Raw genomic sequence first — 22,172 nt, 5'->3', positions numbered from 1 at the left:
CTAACTGTCAAATAAATGATGGGCTTAGTCCTGGTCATTGGACGGTTCAGGTTCAAACAAAGAGACGCATGGTTCGAGTCAGCGAACATCCACTCAGCGGCTGAGTGATGTGCCACAAGAAATATCCACTCTAAAAAGTAAAAAGAGACAATGAACATCTTACAGGGACACATACTTTCTACACTGTCCCTGCAGCACACCCCCCCTACTGAGTGTCCATGACTGTTTGGGGAGGGGGATTTTTTCTCTGATATCCAAAACATGTTCAGGGTGAGGTTAGGTCATGACTCTTTACTGAAAATTAAGTAATTCTCAAATTAAAAGTGTCACCTCCTGTTTGAGCATGAGGGAGGTATATGTTCTGTTCTGTGGTTTGACAATATCAATTCAAATCCTCTATTTCCTACTGCATCTGTATGTGATTTCATTAATTGTTTAAATTATTCAAAAATCAAAAAACTAAGCATATAATTGTAGTTTGTAGTTTATAGGTCCTCACATATAGGGTGAATAAAATGTGAATGACATTAAAAGGATTTAACTTCAGAAATACTTCCTCAGTTCTTTGTCACTCTGGCAAGTTAATACTGGTCAATAACTGGCTATGGTTAAATACACAACAATTTAATCATAATGACATTAAGACGGATAATATAAATACCAGGCTGTTAATGTGTTTATGATTACAGGTGTCACAAATCTTCAAATCAACAACATGACTTCACTTTGAGAAATTCAGTTTTTCCTCTAAAGTTTGGTTTCTCAACCCTCTTCCCAAGGAAAGCAATAAACAATCTCTGCAAAAGAAAATAAATCTCCATCACTTGGAGAGTTACCAACAGTACAGATCATCTCTGAGGTAAAATGAGGTGTCTGAAAGTGCCAGCTAATGCTAAGCCAGCTGTGTTATCTTTGAAATGTTTTTGGTTTCTTCAGATACGAAATTAAGTTTATTTTGATCGATTTTAGATTTAGAAAAAAAATCACGACAACCCTAGTAAGCATTAGCAGTAAGTCATTACAGTGTACTAATCTAATTTAAGTCTAAGGGCAATTGAACTTGTACACAACTTGCGATTGAATAAGAATATGTTGCTTAATTGCATATATCATTGTTATCACTAAGAAATGATGATGCTGATGTGACCCACAATATAACATTCGCTTTCAGACGAAGGTCAGAAGGGAGAGAGGGGAATTCTGATTCCCCTCTAGTTTTTTTCAGGTAATAGGTTTAAGTGTGTGTAAACTTCTGTTTGAGGTGGGAGTAAACTGAGTTCACCTCTCCATCTCATTTTGTCCGGCACTACGACATTGGTGACTTCTTTTGTTTGCCTGCTGGATAGTGGTTTGAGCAACTGTGCTGAAAATGTCCTTTTAGGTAAAAGAACCTCATGGGCACCAGGAGACAAAGAAGCTTCATGCCTTAGAGAAAAATATCACCACATGAGCAGCAGAGAGCACAGTAAATGTATTGTCCTTCCTGTCAACATCAATGCAACTGAAGCTTGGTCTACAGATCCATGCAAATCAACATGCAACACGCATGAGTTAGCAAGCAGCAGATAGTGATGCATTTGTCATGGCTTGTCAGGATATTCTTTGTTGGGAAATAAGCCAGGTCACTGTCAGTCATGAGGACAGAAATATCATCTTGTAATATGCGGTGCAACAGTCGGTACTTGGATGGAAACAGGAGTCAGAATTTAGTGTTTTCACAAGAAATGCAATTAAGTTTCAGGTGTGATTATGAACCAGGTTAAGTCAGGTACAAAACATGTCAAGTTAATGCCAAATTCCTGTTGATTAATCTTGACTGTTGATTCGCTCTCTCTTTCTGTCTCTCTCTCACGCACACAGACTACACATAATAAATTGGGCTGTCTGCCCTTGGGCCTGGGGTGTACCCTGCTTGATTCCCAGTGCCGATCTCAAAGTCATCATCTCTTCTGTTTATTCACTAGCTGTGCTCTTACACCACCCTCTCCATGCCATCAACACAGCTCCTGTTACCTAACTTCACCTTAAACCTTTCTTCTGTGTTTGTTAGTTCGTGGCAGTCATACATTCATCCTGCAGTGACAGGGACTATTAGTCAACTTGTGCACCTCAGTCATCTTGTTAACTCTATAAATGGCTCAGTTTTATGTCTTGACGTCAGTGCTCTGCAATGGATACTTTCACTTTGGTTAATCCTGTTTCCTTGACAGTGACTTGGGAAGCCTTGGCAGAAATCGGGAGCAGGAGTAAGGCTTAGGAACTATTTGGAGTAAAGGGACTAGGCCAACATGTCACCTCGTGTCACCTCATGTCTTGTCAGCCACTTGTGGTTCATATGGTCCAATAGATCATCAGACTCATCATGACAAAATTAAATACATTTTTCTTAATAGTTTTCCAAAAGGATATTTCAGTTCATTATAACTTAGATCGTATTTTGGAGGTTTTAGCTATTTTGCTCTCATCAGTAACATTAACACTGTACTAATTAAGTAGATTAAATCTAGTGCGGAGACATTACTCATCAAATCTCCAGGATGGCCGTTTTCTCCTTTAAGTAAGAACAAATAAACTTAAGTTGAACCAAACTTTCCATTGAGAGGGGCCTGACACTCCAGGTGTGCCGGTGTGGCCCGTACTTTTGGCATTAGTCAGCCCTTGTTTTCACGGTTTTCCTCTTGAATGAGGGATTTAAGAACAACAGTTTGGACAGAATAGTTTTCTGTTTTAGCCCCTAATTAAGTGGTTTCAACAAAATGGATAATCTGACTGCTTGTGATTTTTGTCAGCTCAAAGTAAGAATACCTGTTTCAGTTGGTGGTTACCAAAGGCCAGTGCTCCCTTTCAGCCAGTACTGGTGAGTCCAGTGTCACAGAGGAGCCTGAGGGCTACAAGCCCCACTAATCACCACACACCTCTATAGTTTAATGCATGCATGTTCTTTGATTGTGTATGACTTACTTAGAGAACATGCCCAAAGTTAGGAAAATAGTAAGTAACTAATAAGTTATCAAGGGAGTGGAGCTTACCTGGAAAGGAAAGGGGTCCCTTCTTTGACTGGTTAGGTTCAAAAAGGAAAGGTTTTGGGAAGGTGGTGGCTGTCATGCAGCACACGTGACTTGGTCCATCCGCACCTCAAGCTGGAAGGCGTCCGGTCGGTCCTGAGGGTTGACTGCAAGCATGTCCTGAAGGAGTTTCTTCACCCCCTCAGACATAGAGCTCCTAGCTCTCTGAGGGATATGGAGAACCATTTTGGGGTTCTCCAACAGAGCCTCTCCTACGGGTACAATCTCTGAGCCCTGGCGTATGTAGGTGCCCAGAAGTTCACGCTTGGACTCTGCATCAATGAAAGTGATCCGCTCGATCATTGCCCAGAAGATGATGCCTAGGGCAAAGATGTCAGCCTTGGCTGTGTAGTGGCCCTCCCACACCTCAGGGGCCATGTAAAAATCCGAGCCACATGCTGACGACAACCAGAACTTGTTTATATTGACAATGTTGTTCTGGTTGCTGCCTTTGCCACCCGCACCCAACACAGGCAGGTCTTCACTGTTCTTGGAGTTTAGGCCAGCACAAACTTTACTGAGGCCGAAGTCAGCCACTTTGAGAACAGGTGAACCAGATTTCTGTGAGATAAGAATGTTGTCTGGCTTCAGATCACGATGGACGATGTTGTTCTTGTGCAGGAAAGCTACAGCACTCGTCAGCTGGCGCATAAAGCTCCTGTTTGTCTGGGGGTCGGGCCGGCGGGACAAGATGTACTGGTTGAGGTCCCCTCCCTCGCAAAACTCCATGACAAACCAGAGATAGCACGGCTCCTCTGGGCAGCCCAGGATGCGCTCCCCTGCACCATGCAGATTAAAAATGGACACATACAACCTCATTAGTGAGAAAGTGGCTGTCAAACTGTGAAGCTGCTAAAAATCACTCCATATTTCAAACATACAAGTCAAGAACACACAAGTACAGTAATACCTCCAGTGTCATTTCAGCACAGTATTTGGCATGCTTATTATTTTCTAAAAGAGCTATGAAACTGAGGCTTGTTCTTTATATAGCTATTCATTTTTTTAATAAAACAACCACAAAAATAAGTTGTGGTGTCTGTATAGTATGTATAAGACTTCAGAATTTCCTCTCCAGTAAGCATCACCATTATCAGTGGTTTGTGAAGGCATACACCACATACTATCATACTATTCAGCTGTGTCATTTGAGGTTTCAATCCTCAAACTTTCCAAATTTCACTATGGCTGGGCAACATATAGATGTTATATTGTTGTCTTGTGACTAACTATCTGAGACAAAATATTGTTATATTGTGGGATTGCGCTTTTTTCTGGTTTTAAAGGCTGCATTACTGTAAAGTGATGTCCTTTTCTGAACTTACCAGCTTGTTCCACTTTTTCTGATACTTGTCTTTACCCACTTAATCATTGTATGCACATTAGTGATGATTTCTATTTAAAAAAAAAAAAAAGTTACTCGAGAATGTTTTCACAATTTTTATTTTGTTGCCCACTCCAAACATCTATGAAGTACTTTTGAGTAGTGTTGCACGGTAAATCGATACTAGAAAGGTACCGCGGTACCCAGCCGCTAAAAACAATACTTTCTCACGTTTTATTAGTATTGGTACTTTATGAACTTTGTGCGACAGCAGGGAGGCGTGTCTGTGTGTGCAGCTTCTCTCTGCTTCCTCACTGCCTGCAGCCGGAGTGGGCGTGGTTTCACAGTGACAGACAGACAGTCACAGAGCAGAGCGAGACAGACGTGTTGGCTCCCTTGGTCATTAGGGATTTAAAACATGGTTTACAGACAGCTTTGTAGTGTCCGTGGGCTTGCCCTTACTGTCGGCAACATAAGCCAAATGTTTGCTCCGTGCGTCTGCTTCTTCAACAAGCCTAGGACGGTCCGCAGAAGCACTTTCAGCTGACTGACATACAGACTTATTCAAAGGGTTTAAAGGGCTGCAGGTTAGCGATAGATAACGTTAAATATCCCCCGGGATGTAAGTCAAGCAAACTTTTTCCACCATCAGAGTTGCACGAGGCAGTCAGGGGTAAAGCTAACTGTTTTACTGTTTAACAGTGCACTGTTTAACAGTCCGATGTGGTTCCACACATCTCTGTATGCAAATGCAACGTTCACACTGGTAATATGAACTTCACCATAACATGTGCTGGTGTTCACAAGTATGCTGATCAACAACACCACTTATAAATGATCTTTTTTAAGTCAATCAGTACAAGTAATATAATCATAGCATGTGCATTTTTGTCAATAATTTATCATATATATTGTAATTTATATTATTAGAAAATGGTCTGATTAGAGCACAGACCTCCACTACGTCTGGGTCATTTGTGTTGTACTTTAATGCACTAATGTAGTTTGCAGGCTAATAATCAAGGGTTTGAACTTTATCAACATGAAATGCAAATTGCAAATTTCCTCTTTGTGGGATGAATATAAAGTATTATCTTATTATATGAACTGCCAGGCTTACAGTTAATGTCACTTATGTTCATTATTTTTATGCTAAAAAAAAAGTGGTTAATGTGCTGTTAATCTTTTTCTACTTCAAGCACTGAGCTTTTAATGGGAAATCAGGTTATTTAATAATCTCTAAGAGCAAACAAGACAAATGAACAAAACAAGAAGACACTTGTCTTCTTGGATACAGAAGCTATAAAGCTCAGCAGCTTTTACAAAAATATATATTTTTTATTATGATATTTTAATTGTTTTAATTAATAAAAAGAAATACATTATTTTAAAGTCCACATTCTGTCATCTGTTATTTTAATCCATTACTTTTGATGATGTTCTAGTTTTCCGCCGTGGTATCGTTTCAGTATTGGTATCGAGATATTTTAGGCAGGTATTGTACCAAAGTCATATTTTTGGTATCACGACAACACTACTTTTGAGGAGATTTCCTAATATCAAAATGTATATTTTGTATCACAAAAATGTTTGCATATCATGTTAAGGCCAATTCGCCCAGCACTAATTTGCTTTGCTAATAAGTTTCCTCTATTCTGACACATCTCCTCTTGTGATCAATTTAGTTAGCAGATGATGGCGTCATATCCATATGACACTGTCTAATGACAGATTTGTTAAATGATTCTATTGAAAACAGGACCCGCTTTACTGAAAATGTTAGCCCTTCCTGATTCCTGTCTCTTTCTAAAGCTCTAAGAAATGTACTGAACCTTTGAGTTTGCATCAACAGCATGGACCCTTGAGTTAGCAGTGAAATAGGGTTTCAAAATGTCCAAACTGCTTTGCTCTCCCATGCTGACCTGCCCTGAGGTTCCCTCTGCGGGTTTCTGTTTATGACTGATGAATATTTGGCTTTTCACTTTATGGCTTGGTTGAGTGGACGCAGACAAAAGCTTAGAGGGCATAAAAGTTGAAAACAAGTCCTCTGTGTTTTTATCCAAATCCTACAAACAGTCGGTATTATCACTTGATGGCTGCAAAAGATGTCAGCTCAAGATTAATATTTCATTTCAGCAGCTATTAAAAGAAGAGACAAAGACTGCAAAATTTAACCGCATGGGTTAACATTTGTCTTTAAATGCAAAATTTCAAATGTTATTAGATATATGTCAAATTGGTTATCTATTTCTATTAGCCCTGCTAAACAATAACAAAGGGAGTCATAAGTAGGTCAAACTGGATTGATGACAACAATGACACAAATAAAGGTATTCAAAATGTAGCTTTCATAAAATATATCTTCAGTATTTCACTAAAATATCCCACATTACACTGTAACATCATAGTTTAATGTCTGAAATTTCAGTAAACATGCAATGGCTTAACACGGTGACAAGTAGTACACTGTGTTCTCTTGTAAGCAGAGGGAAACACAGTGTACTCTCTGTGCCTGCTATAGGTAACGTATAGCTACGTCACTGGCAGACAGAGGGCTGCCAAAGGACTGAATGTTGCTTATAATTCACAAAATCCTTTTATAGAGGATAAGCCTTCCATCATACAGACTGTTTATAGCACATTTCTTTCACATGATTTACGTCTTCCAAACCATATCATTAATGTAAATTATCTTAATATTTAAGGTCACCTAAAGAAGTGCAACACGCGCTGTAAACTACATATTTTACTTTTGTATTCATCTGCAGCTGACTGTGATTTAGTAAAGCAGGGCCACAGTTTGACTTACACATACAGCCATCAACTACGCAAACTCACAGTGCTGGGTTATATAAGCTAAAGACACATTTCACCATTATGTAGATGCTATTACTGTGATTTTATTGCAACGTTTGACAACTGGGCTTTTTAAAGACGGGATCATTAAGATTGATCTTGGAGCTTTAGCTGGCAAAATCGCCGTCACTTTCTGAACGTCTTATTAGGAAGCATTTTTACGGCATGTTTTGACTTTTAGGAGCTCATTTGATTCCCTTTCGTGGAAACAGGCTATGTCTTATGTCCTATGTCAGTACTGGTACCACTTGTTAGGTGGACTGCTAACAGTTGCGGAAGGAACAAGACAGGTCCTGACTACCTTTGAGTGATGTCTCCACCAGCCGCAGGTACTGTTTGGACCTCTTGTTTCCGTGGCTCATCTTCTGGGCCAGGCCGTTCCTCTGCATTACACACTCCTCCAGTTGGACCACATTCTGGTGCCGGTTCTCCAGGCTCGTCAGGGCCCAGAACTCGGCCAGAGCTAGCTCTACGTTTTCCGGGGCGTCGCATTGGAGCCTCTTCACCGCCACCCTTGCCCCTGTTTTCCGGGCTATAGCCTCGTACACCACCCCGTAGCTTCCCCGGCCGACCTCTCGCAGCAGGCTGTACCGAGGAGACACCACAACCGGGGGCTCGAGTCGGTCATTGCGGAGGAAGCTAATGGAGAAGCAGTCGTCGTCGTCCTCTTCCTCCTCCATGGGCTCCGTGTGGTTGTTGTCCTCCACCGTGCGGGAGCGGAGGATTCGGCCCAACGTTAGGTCCCGCTTCATCTTCCCGGCGGCCACGCTCCGCCTGCAGCCCCGCATACCACCGCTTACCTTTCTCCTCTTCTTCCCGTCGCAAATATCCATAACTTCCTCTTTGTTGAAAGTAGGCATGAAGGGAGGACGTGTTTATCGTTCATTACTTTAACTCGGAACTACTATAGTTTGACGTCCTGACGTCTACGTGGCTGCAGGTCGGACAGGTTCAGCGCCAGCCTATCCGTTCGGTTACTTTGGAGAGTTGTACAGTGACGACGAGCAGGCTGTGAGGTGCTCTGCCACAGTCAGGCTGCCCAGCTGTAGTAAACACAATGTTCCAGCTCCGGAGTAGGCAAAGAACACAGAGAACAGGGGGCTGGACCACTCTGCTTCTCCGCCACACGGTGATTGGCTGAGATAGAAAACGACTCGCGAAGGACTTGTAAATAGTCAGAGAGGTGGAGAATACAGCGAGAACGTAGTGTTTGTTTTTGTTTTGAAATACATAATAATAATAATTTAATATCAGCCGTGATGAAGAAGCATTGACACTGAAAGCTCTGCTATTAAACGCTTTAATGAGCTAATACAAACGGCTCCTCCGTCCACGCTGCGCCTCTCTGTGGCGTGCACAAGCATGTGAGGGGCAGGGCTTCAGCACGTGTAGACAGGCATGGACAGAGAGCACGAGCTCAGCATCATGCTCAGATAGACCACTGACAGACAGGACACACCGGTGTCCAGGACCGGCTCTTCTGTCTGTCTGTCTGTCTGTCTAGCGCATGCCTGCCATAACACAGGGCTCCCTCCTTTGTTACTCTGTCTGACGTTTCCTCAATTTTTTCATCCTTAAGATTTATATATATACAGTTTATGAAGATATAATAGAATTAGCTTAACAAATTGATGATTGCATAGCTTATTCGGGAATTATGCACTTTTAAGTGATCTCTCTATAATGTATTATAAAGGGCAGTATGACGTTTTGGAGAAGCACATTCAAATTTTAATGATTGTAACATTTACAATGATAATGATGTAAAAATATATATATATTCCTTAACTGACTGAACAAGCAGTTCTCACAGGAAAATAAGGTCCCAGAACACTATTTTGCTGTAACTGATTTTTTGTTACATGTTAACTTTTGGTACATCCTTATACTGAACATATTTGAGTACCAATCTTGTGTTTTGAGTTTTGGTAGTCAGCATATGCGTTACAGAATGTGTCCTAATGTCTTAACTTCAATTCATGCATATAAGAATACACTGATAGTTTGTAGTCGTTCAGGACATGTCTGTTATCAGTCCTGCTGCCACTGACTGCTGCTGCCTGCAGGCTGACTCATTAATGCCGTAGGCTATCTATTTGATATATGGCTGATCTAAGCATTATAAGTTTTTATACGATAAGACACTTGATGAGTGAGTGAACACTGATTGTTATCATTGTTATCCACCCACAGCTTTGTAGACACTGTCTTCTGTTGGAAGCTGTCCTCTGATAGTAGACACATTTCTCACACAAGTCCTGACACTGCTGACAGAATTTGGGGTGGCTATGGCTCAGGGGTAGAGCCAGTGTTTTGTTATCAGGAGGTCGCTGGTTTGATTCCCCTAGTCTGGCAAGTTTGACATATTTCTCTTCTGATAAAAATGTCTTGCCCAAAACTAGTGAACCTTTGATTTAGATTCTTTTGAGTTTTTTTGTTTGTTTGTTGATTGATTGATTGATTGATTGATTGATTGAAATATATTTATTGACTCTATAAAATAATGTATCAATCTCTTCAAAGGTTTCAGATTCAGGCTCAGTCAGTGAACATGCACTATGAAGCAGGTAAACATTCACATTCACACACATTTTGGGCATTTATTAGACACTTTTGTCCAAAGCGACTGACAGTAATTCATACTTACATGCATCAGGAGCACTTTGGGGTTCAGTATCTTGTCCAAGGACACTTGCCAGACCAGGGGAATCAAACCAGCGACCTTCTGATAACAAAACGCTGGCTCTACCCCTGAGCCATAGCCACCCCAAATTCTGGCTGCAGTGTCAGGGCTTGTCTGAGAAATGTGTCTACTATCAGAAGACAGCTTCCATAAGGAAGTGTGTCTACAAAGCTGTGGGTGGATAACAATGATATTAACAATCAGTGTTCACTCACTCATCAAATGTCTTATTGTATAAAAACTTTAATAATGCTTAAATCAGACATATATTAAATCAAATATATCATATATTCTACGACATTAATGAGTCAGCCTGCAGGCAGCATCAGTGGCAGCAGGACGGATAGACATGTCCTGAATGACAACAAACTATCAGAGGAGGCTCGTCCATAGAGGCAGAGGAGGTTGGTCCTCCTCTATTTTTGAGAGGCAAGAGGAAGATAAAAAAAAAAATTTAAGAAAGAGTAACTGGTTGAAATAAATCATTACCAAATCTCAGTTTCATTTATAAAATATTATATATATATTATATCATAATAAAAGTTTCTTCTTTGGAAGAAAATTCACTTAAAACGGTTCACCAGCAACAGCTGCAGACGGAGGAGACAGAGCAGTCTGTGAGAGGAGCAGGGAGCAGGAGGGTGGGGGCTAGAGGAGGACGGAGGGCTTCTGTCCTCCGTGGGAGGGATCTCCTTCCATTCACTCAATGCATTTAGGATTTTTTCATGCTGATCTATGATTTGCTAAGACACGTAAAATGACGCGCTAAGGGAGGATGTCCTCTTACCAATCAGCAACCAGAATACAAGATTGACAGCAGGTTGGTCCAATAACAGTTCCCAAATTGCATTCTCACATTTATACAACTGTAAACAAAAAATACTTCTATGTATTTTACAGCTTTCACTGCCAGCCATGCTCGGACAAGAAATATGGAGTTTTCAGTGATATTGGAGTCGGTTTCAAAGGAAATATAAGCACTTTTCTGAAAGAAAAAAAACTGTTGGGAGAAATCAGAGAGAAGCAGTCAGTTCGTCCTATTGGAGTACATTAGCGGTAGCACAGTGGGTAGAGCAGTTGCCTGCCACACAGGTGACTGGGGATTGAATCCCGGAAGGTGTATACAGTGGTATTTTCTTTGTCTTGTATATTAGCCATTTAATAAAATGTTTTTTAAAGTCTTGTAAGTCATTGTTTTATTGCTTAATTTTCATTGAATATAAGAAAGTAGGGATAAGTAGTTGAGTTATATAAAATAACATGACACCGTGGACTGGTTTTCCTCCTGTCCTCCCCAATTTTTTCAGTCACCAGCTGGCACTGCAAACTATCAACATATTCTTATATGCATGGTTTGCAATTAAGACATTAGGGCACATTCTGTAACGCATATGTTGACTCCCAAAACTCAAAACACAAGATTGGTACTCAAATATGTACAGTATAAGGATGTAACAAAAGTTAACATGTAACAAAAAATCAGTTGCAGCATTTAAAGGCACGCTCTTTTCCATGCCTACACAAACTAAATAATTAAACTCTCTTTGTTTTCATGACAGTATAAGGATGTACCAAAAGTTAACATGTATGATAAGAAAAAAAAAACAGTTGCAGCATTTAGTTTCATTCAGTTAAAAAAAAAAAAGAATATTGTAAATGTTATAATCCTTAAAGTTTGAATTTCTTCTCCAAATGGACATACTGCCATTTATAATATATTATATAGCTATGCAATCATCAATTTATCAAGCTAATTCTTTGATATATATACATATATATATATTAGGGCTTTCAAACGATTAATTTTTAAAATCGCGATGAATCGCATTTTGTCCATAGTTTACTTGCGATTAATCGCAAATTAATCGCAATTTTTTTGGCACATTTTTTTCTGTTCTTAATGTACCTTAATGTATTTTTTTTCATGTTCTTAATACTTTTAACAACATAAGAAAGGGCACATATGCTTGCTTTCAACACTTCAAATCATTCAGGAAAATAAAAGGCTCCCCTCACCCTAAATGGGATCAAAACATGGTAATGTCAGCTTTTGGCGAGGGGAGGAGGAAGGCGGGGAGGGTTGGGGGGGCCGGTGGGCTCTCTGCATCTGCCATGTGTTTGGCTTGCAAATGATATCTGAGACTCGAAGTACTTCAATGGTAACTCATTTCATGTCGACAGTACATGCAGATAACTTTTGTCCTATCGACCGAACCATCTGGCAGTGTTTTGAAAGTGAATTTGCCGTTCTTAAGTCCATTCTCCATTTACTTTCACTTTCGCTTTTCAGTCCACCGTGTTTTTCAAGGACGCCAACCCTGCTTCTTCTTCTTCTGATTCTCTTTCTTATTCTTCTGCTGCCCTCTGGATCATATGAAGGAGTATTAGGGCCAGCCAAAATAAAATAAAAAATACGGCACGAGGAAAAAAAGCAGGAAAAATACAAATCCGTCACAAGAAAAAAAAAAATCCAGCACAAGAAAAAAAAAATGTCAGGCAAAAAAAAAAAGAAAAAAAAAAAAAAAGAAAAGTAAATCGGCACAAGAAAAAAAAAAGAAGTCAGGCGAAAAATAAAACAAAACAAAAAAAGACAGCAGAGGCTTTCCCACGTACCACAAAGCGACTGACGGCTCCAAGACAGCAGCCAGCCGGACGTCTGTGGAGTGTGAAGGTGATTTTCTGAAGTGGTGAAACTGTATTCGTAACTGATAAATGTATCAAATCAGTAACTTAAAGCCTATTCCTTATTGACATTTCCAATCTTGTTGAGCTCAAGTCGTCAACCTAGCTACTAGCCTACTAGCTAAAAGAGATAGAATTTCCTTATTATTATAGCCGATTCTGAAGTACCACTTAATCAACATGTCAGGCAGCCATGGCCATCGACTACAGTACTTTGATATTTTCTAAATTAATTTATTTTTATGCCTGACTTTTTTTTTTTTTTCCTTGTGCCCGATTTTATTTTTGCCTGCTCTTTTTCCCTTGTGCCAGATTTTTTTATTTTTATTTTTTTTGGGCTGGCCCTAATACTCCAAGACTACAGGTGCCACTGACGGCCGTAAATCAAACAATGCATGTTCCTTTTTTTAAAAAATACTGAGTGTTAATCGCACGTTAAAAAAATTAACAGCGTTAAAAGGATGTTGCGTCAATGCGCGATTAACACGTTAACTTTGACAGCCCTAATATATATAAAATCTTAAGGGTAAAAAAAAATGAGGAAACTTCAGACAGAGTAACAAAGGAGAAAACCGACAGACAGACAGACCGACATGTAAAGGTTGTTGTGTTTAAGATAAGATTTTGAAAAAAGAAATCTCAGCATATGAAAATTATAATAGCAATACAATACAAATCCAGATATATGTAGATGGCAAAACATAGGTAAAGATTATGAATCCTGAAAAATTTATATTCTGTGTTGAAGGATGAAACCATCCATGATACAGCCTTGCTGCCTTATCCTTGGTGGTCATCTGGCAGGATGTGGAAAGGGGAACATGTGCAGTTGTGAGCACGATAGCGCTGCTCGAGCATAGAGCCCATGGTGACCTGGAGTAGCCTTCTCCCCAGACACTCCATGAGGGCCGATGCAGATGCCGTCAGTCAGTAGCCCTTTTTAGATAGAAAAGGCGGCACATTTGCTCCAAGGTAAGGATGGCAATGTGCCGCCCTGTCTTTCTAAACCCGAGGCGTAATATTACTCCTTCTCCCAAAGCCGCCACTGGGGTAGGCGTAAACATGTGACGTGACGTGAAGTTCGAACTTGGGCTGTGAACGGTGACAACGAATTTGTCTTCAAAATAAGAGCTTTACATTGCACCCCATTGGAGTTTAGAACTGAGTTCTTGGCGGGGGGGCTTTTAAGTTGAAAGTAGCGACCAGTCTTAGCTTGCGGACACAAAACAAGCTAACACAACTAAACAGCTACAGAGACCGAGGAGACGCTAGCATCTCCTGGATCTCAGCCTCAGACTGTAGAAAAAGTGAATTATGCAGTTCAAAAGGTGAACGGAGAACATTTCAAAACCTTATTCTTTCTTGAGTTGTAATGAGTGTTGTATTGTGTTTATCCCATTTTTATCCAGGTTGCTTGGGCTAGTGTGTGAGACTGCATTGCCCTCCTAATTCTCTCACCATAACAGAATATTTACCTTCTGTACATCCCAAGGAAGGAGAACCCAGTGTGCTCCGGTGTGCATTGCAGGATGAGTATGTGAAATGCCCTCAGAGAGAAATTTTGATGCTGTGAGGGAACTACCGACATTAAGATACATACTTTTACAAATATGCCTTCTGGTCGCCCACTTGATAACCTATAGCATGGGATATAATGCCTTGATTATGATAATACAATTTACTTTTAGCAATAAATATTGTGCAGCAAGATTTTTCTTTTTCTGTGCGTACATTTGTCTGTTCTTGTGTGTCTTTACCTGGTGATTTCTGTCTGTGTGCACTTTGTTTCAGATGTAGGAACACATGTCCTTCGTCTCTGCCTATCAAAGAAGCCCTGTTCCTAAAATTAATTACTCCTTTCATCCCTTAGCTGACTGTTTTCTGTGGAGGCGCCTTGCAGTCTTATCACATCTTCACCTGGCAAAGAGGACAATGTTTGCCTTGCCATAAAACTTTCAGATGGACACATTCTACTTTCTCTCAGGTCAATCGAGGCTCAGCACTCGGGAATCCAGGATCTGAGCATCTGGAGGAAAACAGAGAACTGTTGTGTGACAAAGATGTGTTATAATTGAATATCTTTGCAATTGTCAATTAGGTAACGACGGCTGGTGGTCTATGTCCCTCTCTCCCTTTGAAGATACGTTCTCCAGTGAGACATCACTTTGGAGGACTTATCTTGTGTCTTCCTCTTCCCTTGTCAACCCATGTTGTTTATGACTGTTATTGTAGAGCTGTGGCATTCCAATCTACAACAGGTTTTGTGCTCATCAGATTTCCAACAAGTTTTAAATAACCATTAAACCAGAATCTCAAATTCTTATGTTAACAAATTAAGAAATAGTAAAAGCAGTTAATAAAACTGATGTTTTCCACGTTTCTTGAGGATAAAGTGTAGCTAAGATAAATTTTTATTGTTCAATGTGTCTGCTGTGAGTTGGAACCACAGCATCTCCTGATGGTGAGTCCTGGTATGATTGGGACAGACTTTCAACAAGTCTTTCATTTGATACTTTTAGTTTATTAGCCAGTAAATGTCTCTGACATGTTTTTGTTAACAAGTATTAAGCTAGAACTAGAAGAAATATGTAGTCCTCAGTTCTACTGTATATTCAAGTGTGTTTTTATGTTTTGATCAAGTTCTAATTCCTTTTGAATGATAAGTGATGTTAATCCTGTCATATTCTTTCATGTAGACAAAGTCCACCTATTAACCTAATGGTGAAATTCTGGAAAGGGGAAACACGATCTCGAAACATTAAAACTATAATTTAGTTTAATTAAGCTTCTTAAATTTAGACTTATAATGTCTTCTAAGGCGTGAACGCTGTCAGCCCACCCCTCTTGGTCCACCTGCCAGCTGAAATAATAAAACTGAGAGACATGCTCTCTCTAGTTCTCTTCCTTTAACTCTCCTCTTCTCTTTAAAGCACTCTTTTATTTTTTAATCACTCTTTTAAATTTTTCACTCTCTTTTTTTGAAATTTTAATCCTTGACTTTTGTGACACGCTCTCAGACAAGCGATCTCCACAGAGATCAACTACGTGTTGATCTTTCTCAATTTTATAATTTGTGGTATTTAATGACTCCTTTTAAGTCCACTTTAGGTAAAGCTCTTTGGAATTGATTTGAAGTGTCAATTTTTTTTTCAGTATCACTGCCTGATTCAGAGGAAGTGAATTTAATTTATTTCATCTTACACTGAGTGACGACAGAAAATTCACCAGGCCAGCATTTCATCCTCCAGTTATTTTAGTCAAGAAGTTGAGTTAGTTTACGAGTCAGAACTTAAGAACTACCACTCGAAGCAACGAAGAAGAAAAGCTTTATTAAGACCATCATCATTGATGAAGACGTTGCAGTAATTGGCTGCTTCAGAAGCCGTGTCAGAGGTTTCCAATGAAAGAGAGACTCTGCCCCCAACGCTCACAAGTGGACCGACTTTGAGAGCCTGCAGTCCGGCAGTGCAGACCAGAGAGGATACCAAAGCCCTGGACTTCCCGACTCCCCAGACAAAGTAGGCAGAACATCTTCATACAGCTGGATTCACACACTGGAAACACAAGTAGGTGTCTGAGGTTCTGATTCCTGTCTATATAATAATAATAATACAGAGGGAATTATTTCAGAAATCTAACTGTACAAGTTTGACTTGAACAAGTGAAATCAATTCCAAATCAATTTATTCAGTTTCAAAATCTATATTTAATCTCACATTCTGAAACTGAGATTTCTTTGCACAGATGCATCGGTTCTCCACATTAAAATTAAGTTCCAGACAAAGACAAACGATTATATATATGTTTATTGACTAAATAATTCAGGGTATAATAAACAGTGTTGGGCACGTTACTTTTAATTAAAAGTAATTAGTTATAGTTACTAGTTACTTCTTCCAAAAAGTAACTGAGTTAGTAACGGAATTACTCCACTATAAAAGTAACTAGTCACCAGGAAAAGTAGCTATTGTGTTACTTTTAATTATTCCCCCTTTTGAGCTCGGCATTCATTTTAGCATACTCAGCATCGATGTATTTAGAAAATGTCTTTCTGCATGCTGTTGATAACGGGAGCATGTTCTCAACAACATACCTGCCAATCATCGCATTTAGTTCAGTCTGTGTCAAGTTTTTGTGAAGCTGGAGCAGAAAAATCCAGCTGTAGCTGCTTGGACAGCTCCGTGTCCTTCTTTGTTAGCGGAGCTCACGTTAGCCACACCTGGCCTGCTGTCATCATCAACAGTGTCAACAATGGTGTTTTGGGCCACTAGTTTTTTAGAAGCATGTGCAGTTGAGAGATGATTCATCAGATTAGAGTTGCTGTGTGGTTTGTGTGTAAAATGAACACTGCCTCTGATTGGCTTACGAACTCTCACTCTACCTTAGAGAGCCAATCACCATCACTTATCCCGCCCCTCCCTCCTCCCTCGCCAAGCTAAAAAAAATAATAAAATAAAACAGCTCTGCAGTTCTGGTGACTGAGAGCCGAGTCGGATGACAGCAGCTTCAATGAGCAACTTCAGTTTGTAACGCGCCGCATTAAATAGTCGGTAACAGCGTTGTAACGATGGAAATAGTAATTAGTTAGATTACCCATTAATGAAAAAAAGTAACGCTGTTAGTATTGCCGTTTATTGTAACGCCGTTATTCCCAACACTGATAATAAATGAAATGACAATTATAGACGAACAACAACAGATAACAGGAAATGTAAAGACTGTAATAAGCAAGTGATAAAGTTATGTGGCCGATGGCAGATGGTGAAATTAAAGGTCATTTTTTTTTAATTAAACATTACAGGAGTAATTTTTAATACTAACGAGACCCTTATCTCAATTTTCTTAAGTTCATAAGATAGAAGTCAGAACTTGGACAGAAGCCAGAACCTAGACAGAAGTCAGAACTTTAGACACCTACTCATTCTCACTTGTGTGGATCCAGCTGTATGAAGACGTTCAGCCTGTTCGTCTGGGAGTCAGGAGATCTTGAAGTTTGGTTTCCTCGAAAGTTCTGGGTTGGACTACAGCTTGGCGTGTCGGTCCAATAGCCGGAGGGAAGGCCGGTACTCTGTTGAAGCACTCTCGGCCCAAGACCCAGCGGGGTTTCTGCATTGGGAGTGCTGAGGGCAGAGTCGGTCTCGATTGGGAGCACACAAAGTCTCTTTTTAGTTGGAGACCACTTGTCTTCTGAAGCAGACAATTACTGCAACGTTCTTCAAATGAGGATAGTCTAGAAAAAGACTGAAAAGGCGCTGATAGTCAGTACGTTTACATGCACAGCTTAGTCGGATTACAGCCATAGTTCGACTGTGCTACTCAGTCAGACAACTGCAATGAAAAGATGCGACATGAGTAAAATCATTTATCACTCAAAAAGAATTAAAACATGATTAAGGCTTAAAACACTTAAATATACAGTAGAACCAAGGACTTATACATATTCCTTCTAGTTCTATCTTAACAAACATGTCAGAGACATTTTACTGGTAAATACAGAAGTATTAAACACAAAGAAGAATGATCTGAAAGTCTGTCCTTATCACCAAAGGGAAAGGCTGGTTTCTCCCAGACCTCAAACTCATTAAGCAATAAAACTTCATTTTGGCTTAACAATAACATAGAGAAATGTGGAAAGCAGCAGTTTAAAGAATATCCTACATCCCCTTAATATAGTTGAATTAACAGGAGCCGATTCTAGTTTAATATTCAGAACTTGTTGGAAAATCTGAATGAGTATAGAGACTGCAATGGGATTGTAATGTCAGACCCAGGAACAACACCACTTGTGAATAACAGTTTGACACATGACACATTGACACATTCTTTGTTTGCTGAACTGAAATGATAAAGGACTAACACACAGTTACGACTTTAAAATGCTGGACACTAGAGCTGCGACAACCGATCGATACATCTTCATCTCCCTTTTTACATAAAAAGACAAGGCCAGTATTCCCACAGATATTGTGGTGTACACTTGTGAGGGCGTACGTCTGCAGTTGCAAAGGTTTCAATGGAAAAGTTAAAGAGAAACTCAACACATTTTCTTGTATTTATCCACTAAACGGGTCAGCTGTAACACCTGAACACTATAACGTATAATGGTTGAAAAAGTTATGAAGTAAAAATAATGACTAAATGGTAGCTTTTTGTCAACTTACTGTATTTTAACCATTCGTGCATAAACTTTGATAGAAATGCTTGAAAAGTAAAATGGAAAGCCAGAAGTAATTTATTAATGGTTTAAATTCTCCACGTAATGGATGAAAAGTTGAACTTGTTAGCTTAAAGTACTGAATTATTTAGGTATTTGTTACAACCATGGTTATTATTGAAATACAACTATAAAATTAAAGCTGCAAGCAGCGATGAACAGGCCCTCGCAGTCCACACGCTTGCTGCTGTTGTGGCATGCTGCTATCGGGTTGTGCCGCATACCCATTGGCTGATTATTGTGTACACATCTCTTAACTGTCTGTCTTTCGGATAGTGCAGGAAGGGGTTAAATGTAATTTCCTGTGTCAAACATGTGGCGCTGTGACAATGACTGTATATTGGCCTATGTGTTCAGGGCTGGACTGTTATGAAACATGTGAGGTTTGGTCCAGATAGGAATGAGGAAGTAGTTCTTTTATGATTTGGGGGCCTGCTCCTGACGGTATTCAGTTTCTGCAATCTAGATAAAACAAAATGGAGTACAGGTAAAAAAAAATCCCTCAATTAATTTGTGGTCAGTTGTGTTTTTATTATTGATTTGCAGTCCACACGCATCGAGCAACGGCACTGTCGGAGGGTGTCCAAACCTTTTAGTTGCATGTCATCTTGTAGTGTATGATATGGAGAAAAAAACCTATAAATGTCATGTAAATAGGATGATGTCTGTCTGAATTCCTGTGCCCAGTAGATGGCGCAATGGATATGACACAGTATTGATGCATGGAGGCATTCAGGGCGACATCGTATACATGTGAGATGGATTAGGTGTACATGGGAAATCGTATGTTGAAGTTGATGAACTTGATGCTTCATGGCGAAGCATAAAAATAGCACCATGACACCCACCATGTTTGACGTAGGCAAAAACTTTTGTTAACTTTTCATCTTCAAGTATTTTAAGATGATACTGAGTGAATTGGAAGTCTGGGGTGTTCAGTCTGTAGGAGGAGTTTGTTAAAGTACGAGGCATGGAAATGGATCAAAATGGGGGTGAAATCGGAACTTTGAATAAATAGCAGACTTACTGTTGGGGTGACAGTTTGGTACCCTGGATGTTTTTTGTGCATCTGGTTGGGATACATATGCATACTGAATGTCATTCATGTATGTGCATATAGTAGGCGGGGCTTGGATTTTTAATGTTCTAGGGGGCGCTATAGGGTCCAATGGTAACACCTTTCGTCAGCTATCATCAAGAGGGCATTGGCAAATATTGTACCAAGTTTTGTGTTAATCCGACCGACCTTTGTGGAGATATAAAATACTTCAATTTAAAGAGTGCCACCAAGTGGTAATAGGCCAAGATGGGGAAATAGTAAAGTGTGAGTTTTATTCAGACACACCAATGTGGAGATATGCAACACTTCCTGTTTGGAAGAAAATCTGCAGGAAGTTATTATTTAATAACTTATGTATTGTTTGGATTATCAAAATTCTTTCAATAAATTTTTGTCAGGAGTGTCCACAGATGCTGTGTCCAAAGTATGATGCAAATCGGTGAAATTGCCTGGGAGAAGTTCAAAAAAGTAGGTTTGCAGCATTTTGCGAATTTGCGTAAAAAAAAAGGTATGCGGAAATGGGCTTGGGCTTATATCACAAGATTCAACACAATTCAGTGAACTTGTGGACATAAGGTTTTTGAATGTGTGATAAAGTAAGGGAGTTATAAGCAAAAACGCACTTTCCTTGATTATAGCACCACCTAGTGCTGGAAATTCACAATGACAATAGATTATAACATTTTTCGGCAGGTGTGACCCATATTCCAAGTTTGGTGAGTTTTTGGGATATGTTCAGGCAGTGAAAAATGTGATCATTTGGGACATAAAAGCCATCACTACAAAAACAATAGGGACCTCGCATGTGGAGACCTGCTCAGGCCCTAATAAGTAATGAATGAGTTTTTAATTTACTGTACCCTTTGTTTTACAAATTCATGTCCTAATACAGGGGCAAAATCTATACCCTACAAAAATCAATAAAAGCCCTCCAGAGATCTGTGTGTGTACAACGTGATAGGATAATGTGTATTTTGCACGGATACGAGTGCAGGTTTTCCTTGCTTTCTCAGAAATGTCCAGTTTCTGCCACTCCTAAGTGGTAGAGCAAATGCAAACATAACAAAAAGCAACTGAATGTCACTGAATTAAGAGGAGCTTCAGTTTATCTGACAGGGCTTTGAGTGTACATTAAAGAAAAGAGATGGGAACCTCTGTAATCCAGTTGGATGCAGGTGGAGAGATGGCCTCCAAACGGCAACATGAATCATGAACGGCAACATGAAGACAAAGTCAAAACAAGAGGAGGCTCATGCTTCACTTGAAGGTGGGTATGTTGTTGAAATAAAAAAGAAAATCTTTGTGGCATAAGCACCCCAGCCTGCTAATCATGAGACAGAAGAGAGGATCATTCTGTCTAGATGTGGACTGGAGATTACATTTTATATCTATATATATATATATATATATATATATATATATATATATATATATATATATATATACATACATATATATATATGTGTGTGTGTGTGTGTGTGTGTGTAAAATACCATCACTAAAAGCATGGATGTGTTGATTTGGGGGGCTAATATGATAAAATTGCCAGTGTTCAGGAGAGTTTACGTGGCTTGGCCTGAGATAATGGTCATAGTGCTGCCTGTCACTCTGTTAGTCGCCCCTCGCTATTCCTTACACCGCACAGGGCCCAAAGTTGTACAGCTGAACTGACCACCAGAGTGATTTGCCATCCTGACAGCTTTGTGCTTTTGTTAGCAGCACTAAAAACCCAGCACTGTCAGATAATAACAAGTCCTGCTTTTGTATTATGCCAGGCCATTGTGGCATTCTTTTCCCTGCATACCAGGGTGGCTGGACTTAGAGAGCAGACTGTCTGCTGTTACAGCTCAGTGGCCAGTGAAGCTTTATTTGTGGCTCTGATCAAAAGGGGAATTTCCAGAGGCTTAGGCTATCTCACTGTAATCAGCGGGAATCCAACTGAGGACACAGCACCATTCAATTCACATTTCAGGACACTGCATGCTTACTTTATTTCTCTAAGTGTCATATGTCACAACTGTGTATCACAAAATAAACAATATATAATCTTCTATTTACATGTTTTACATTTAAACAGATATAAAAAGATATGTAATGTTCATCTGATTATAGTGGAAACAGTGGCGGTTCTAGACCGGTTTTAATAGGGGGGCCAGGTTGGGTCCGGCTTTTTTATTGGGCACATACAACCCGGGAAAAAAAGACAAATCCCTCATTCAGACAAGGGATAAATGGGACTTAAATGTCCCATATTATGGTCATTTCTGCTTCTTGATATGGTTCCTTAA

The 22,172-nt window shown here is 39.7% G+C and overlaps 1 protein-coding gene across 2 annotated transcripts in view; it reads right to left on the bottom strand.

The window, feature by feature from the left end:
* stk35 (serine/threonine kinase 35) overlaps positions 1–8,339 on the bottom strand; it is a 29,090-nt gene extending 20,751 nt beyond the window's left edge. For both annotated transcript variants that reach the window (XM_030423074.1, XM_030423073.1), the window contains exons 1-2: positions 7,547–8,339; positions 3,030–3,844 (exon numbers count right to left, since the gene is read on the bottom strand). In XM_030423074.1, the coding sequence (XP_030278934.1) occupies positions 3,102–3,844; positions 7,547–8,105 (1,302 nt within the window). In that variant the 5' untranslated portion in view covers positions 8,106–8,339 and the 3' untranslated portion in view covers positions 3,030–3,101. The remainder of the gene's footprint in view (positions 1–3,029; positions 3,845–7,546) is intronic.
* Between the last annotated feature and the right edge of the window lie 13,833 nt (positions 8,340–22,172).

The sequence above is a fragment of the Sparus aurata genome, chromosome 7 (genome assembly GCF_900880675.1).
Source record: "Sparus aurata chromosome 7, fSpaAur1.1, whole genome shotgun sequence".
NCBI lineage: Eukaryota > Metazoa > Chordata > Actinopteri > Spariformes > Sparidae > Sparus > Sparus aurata.
The sequence above is the reverse complement of the archived record's forward strand: the minus strand, read 5'-3'. Positions and strand labels throughout refer to the sequence as shown.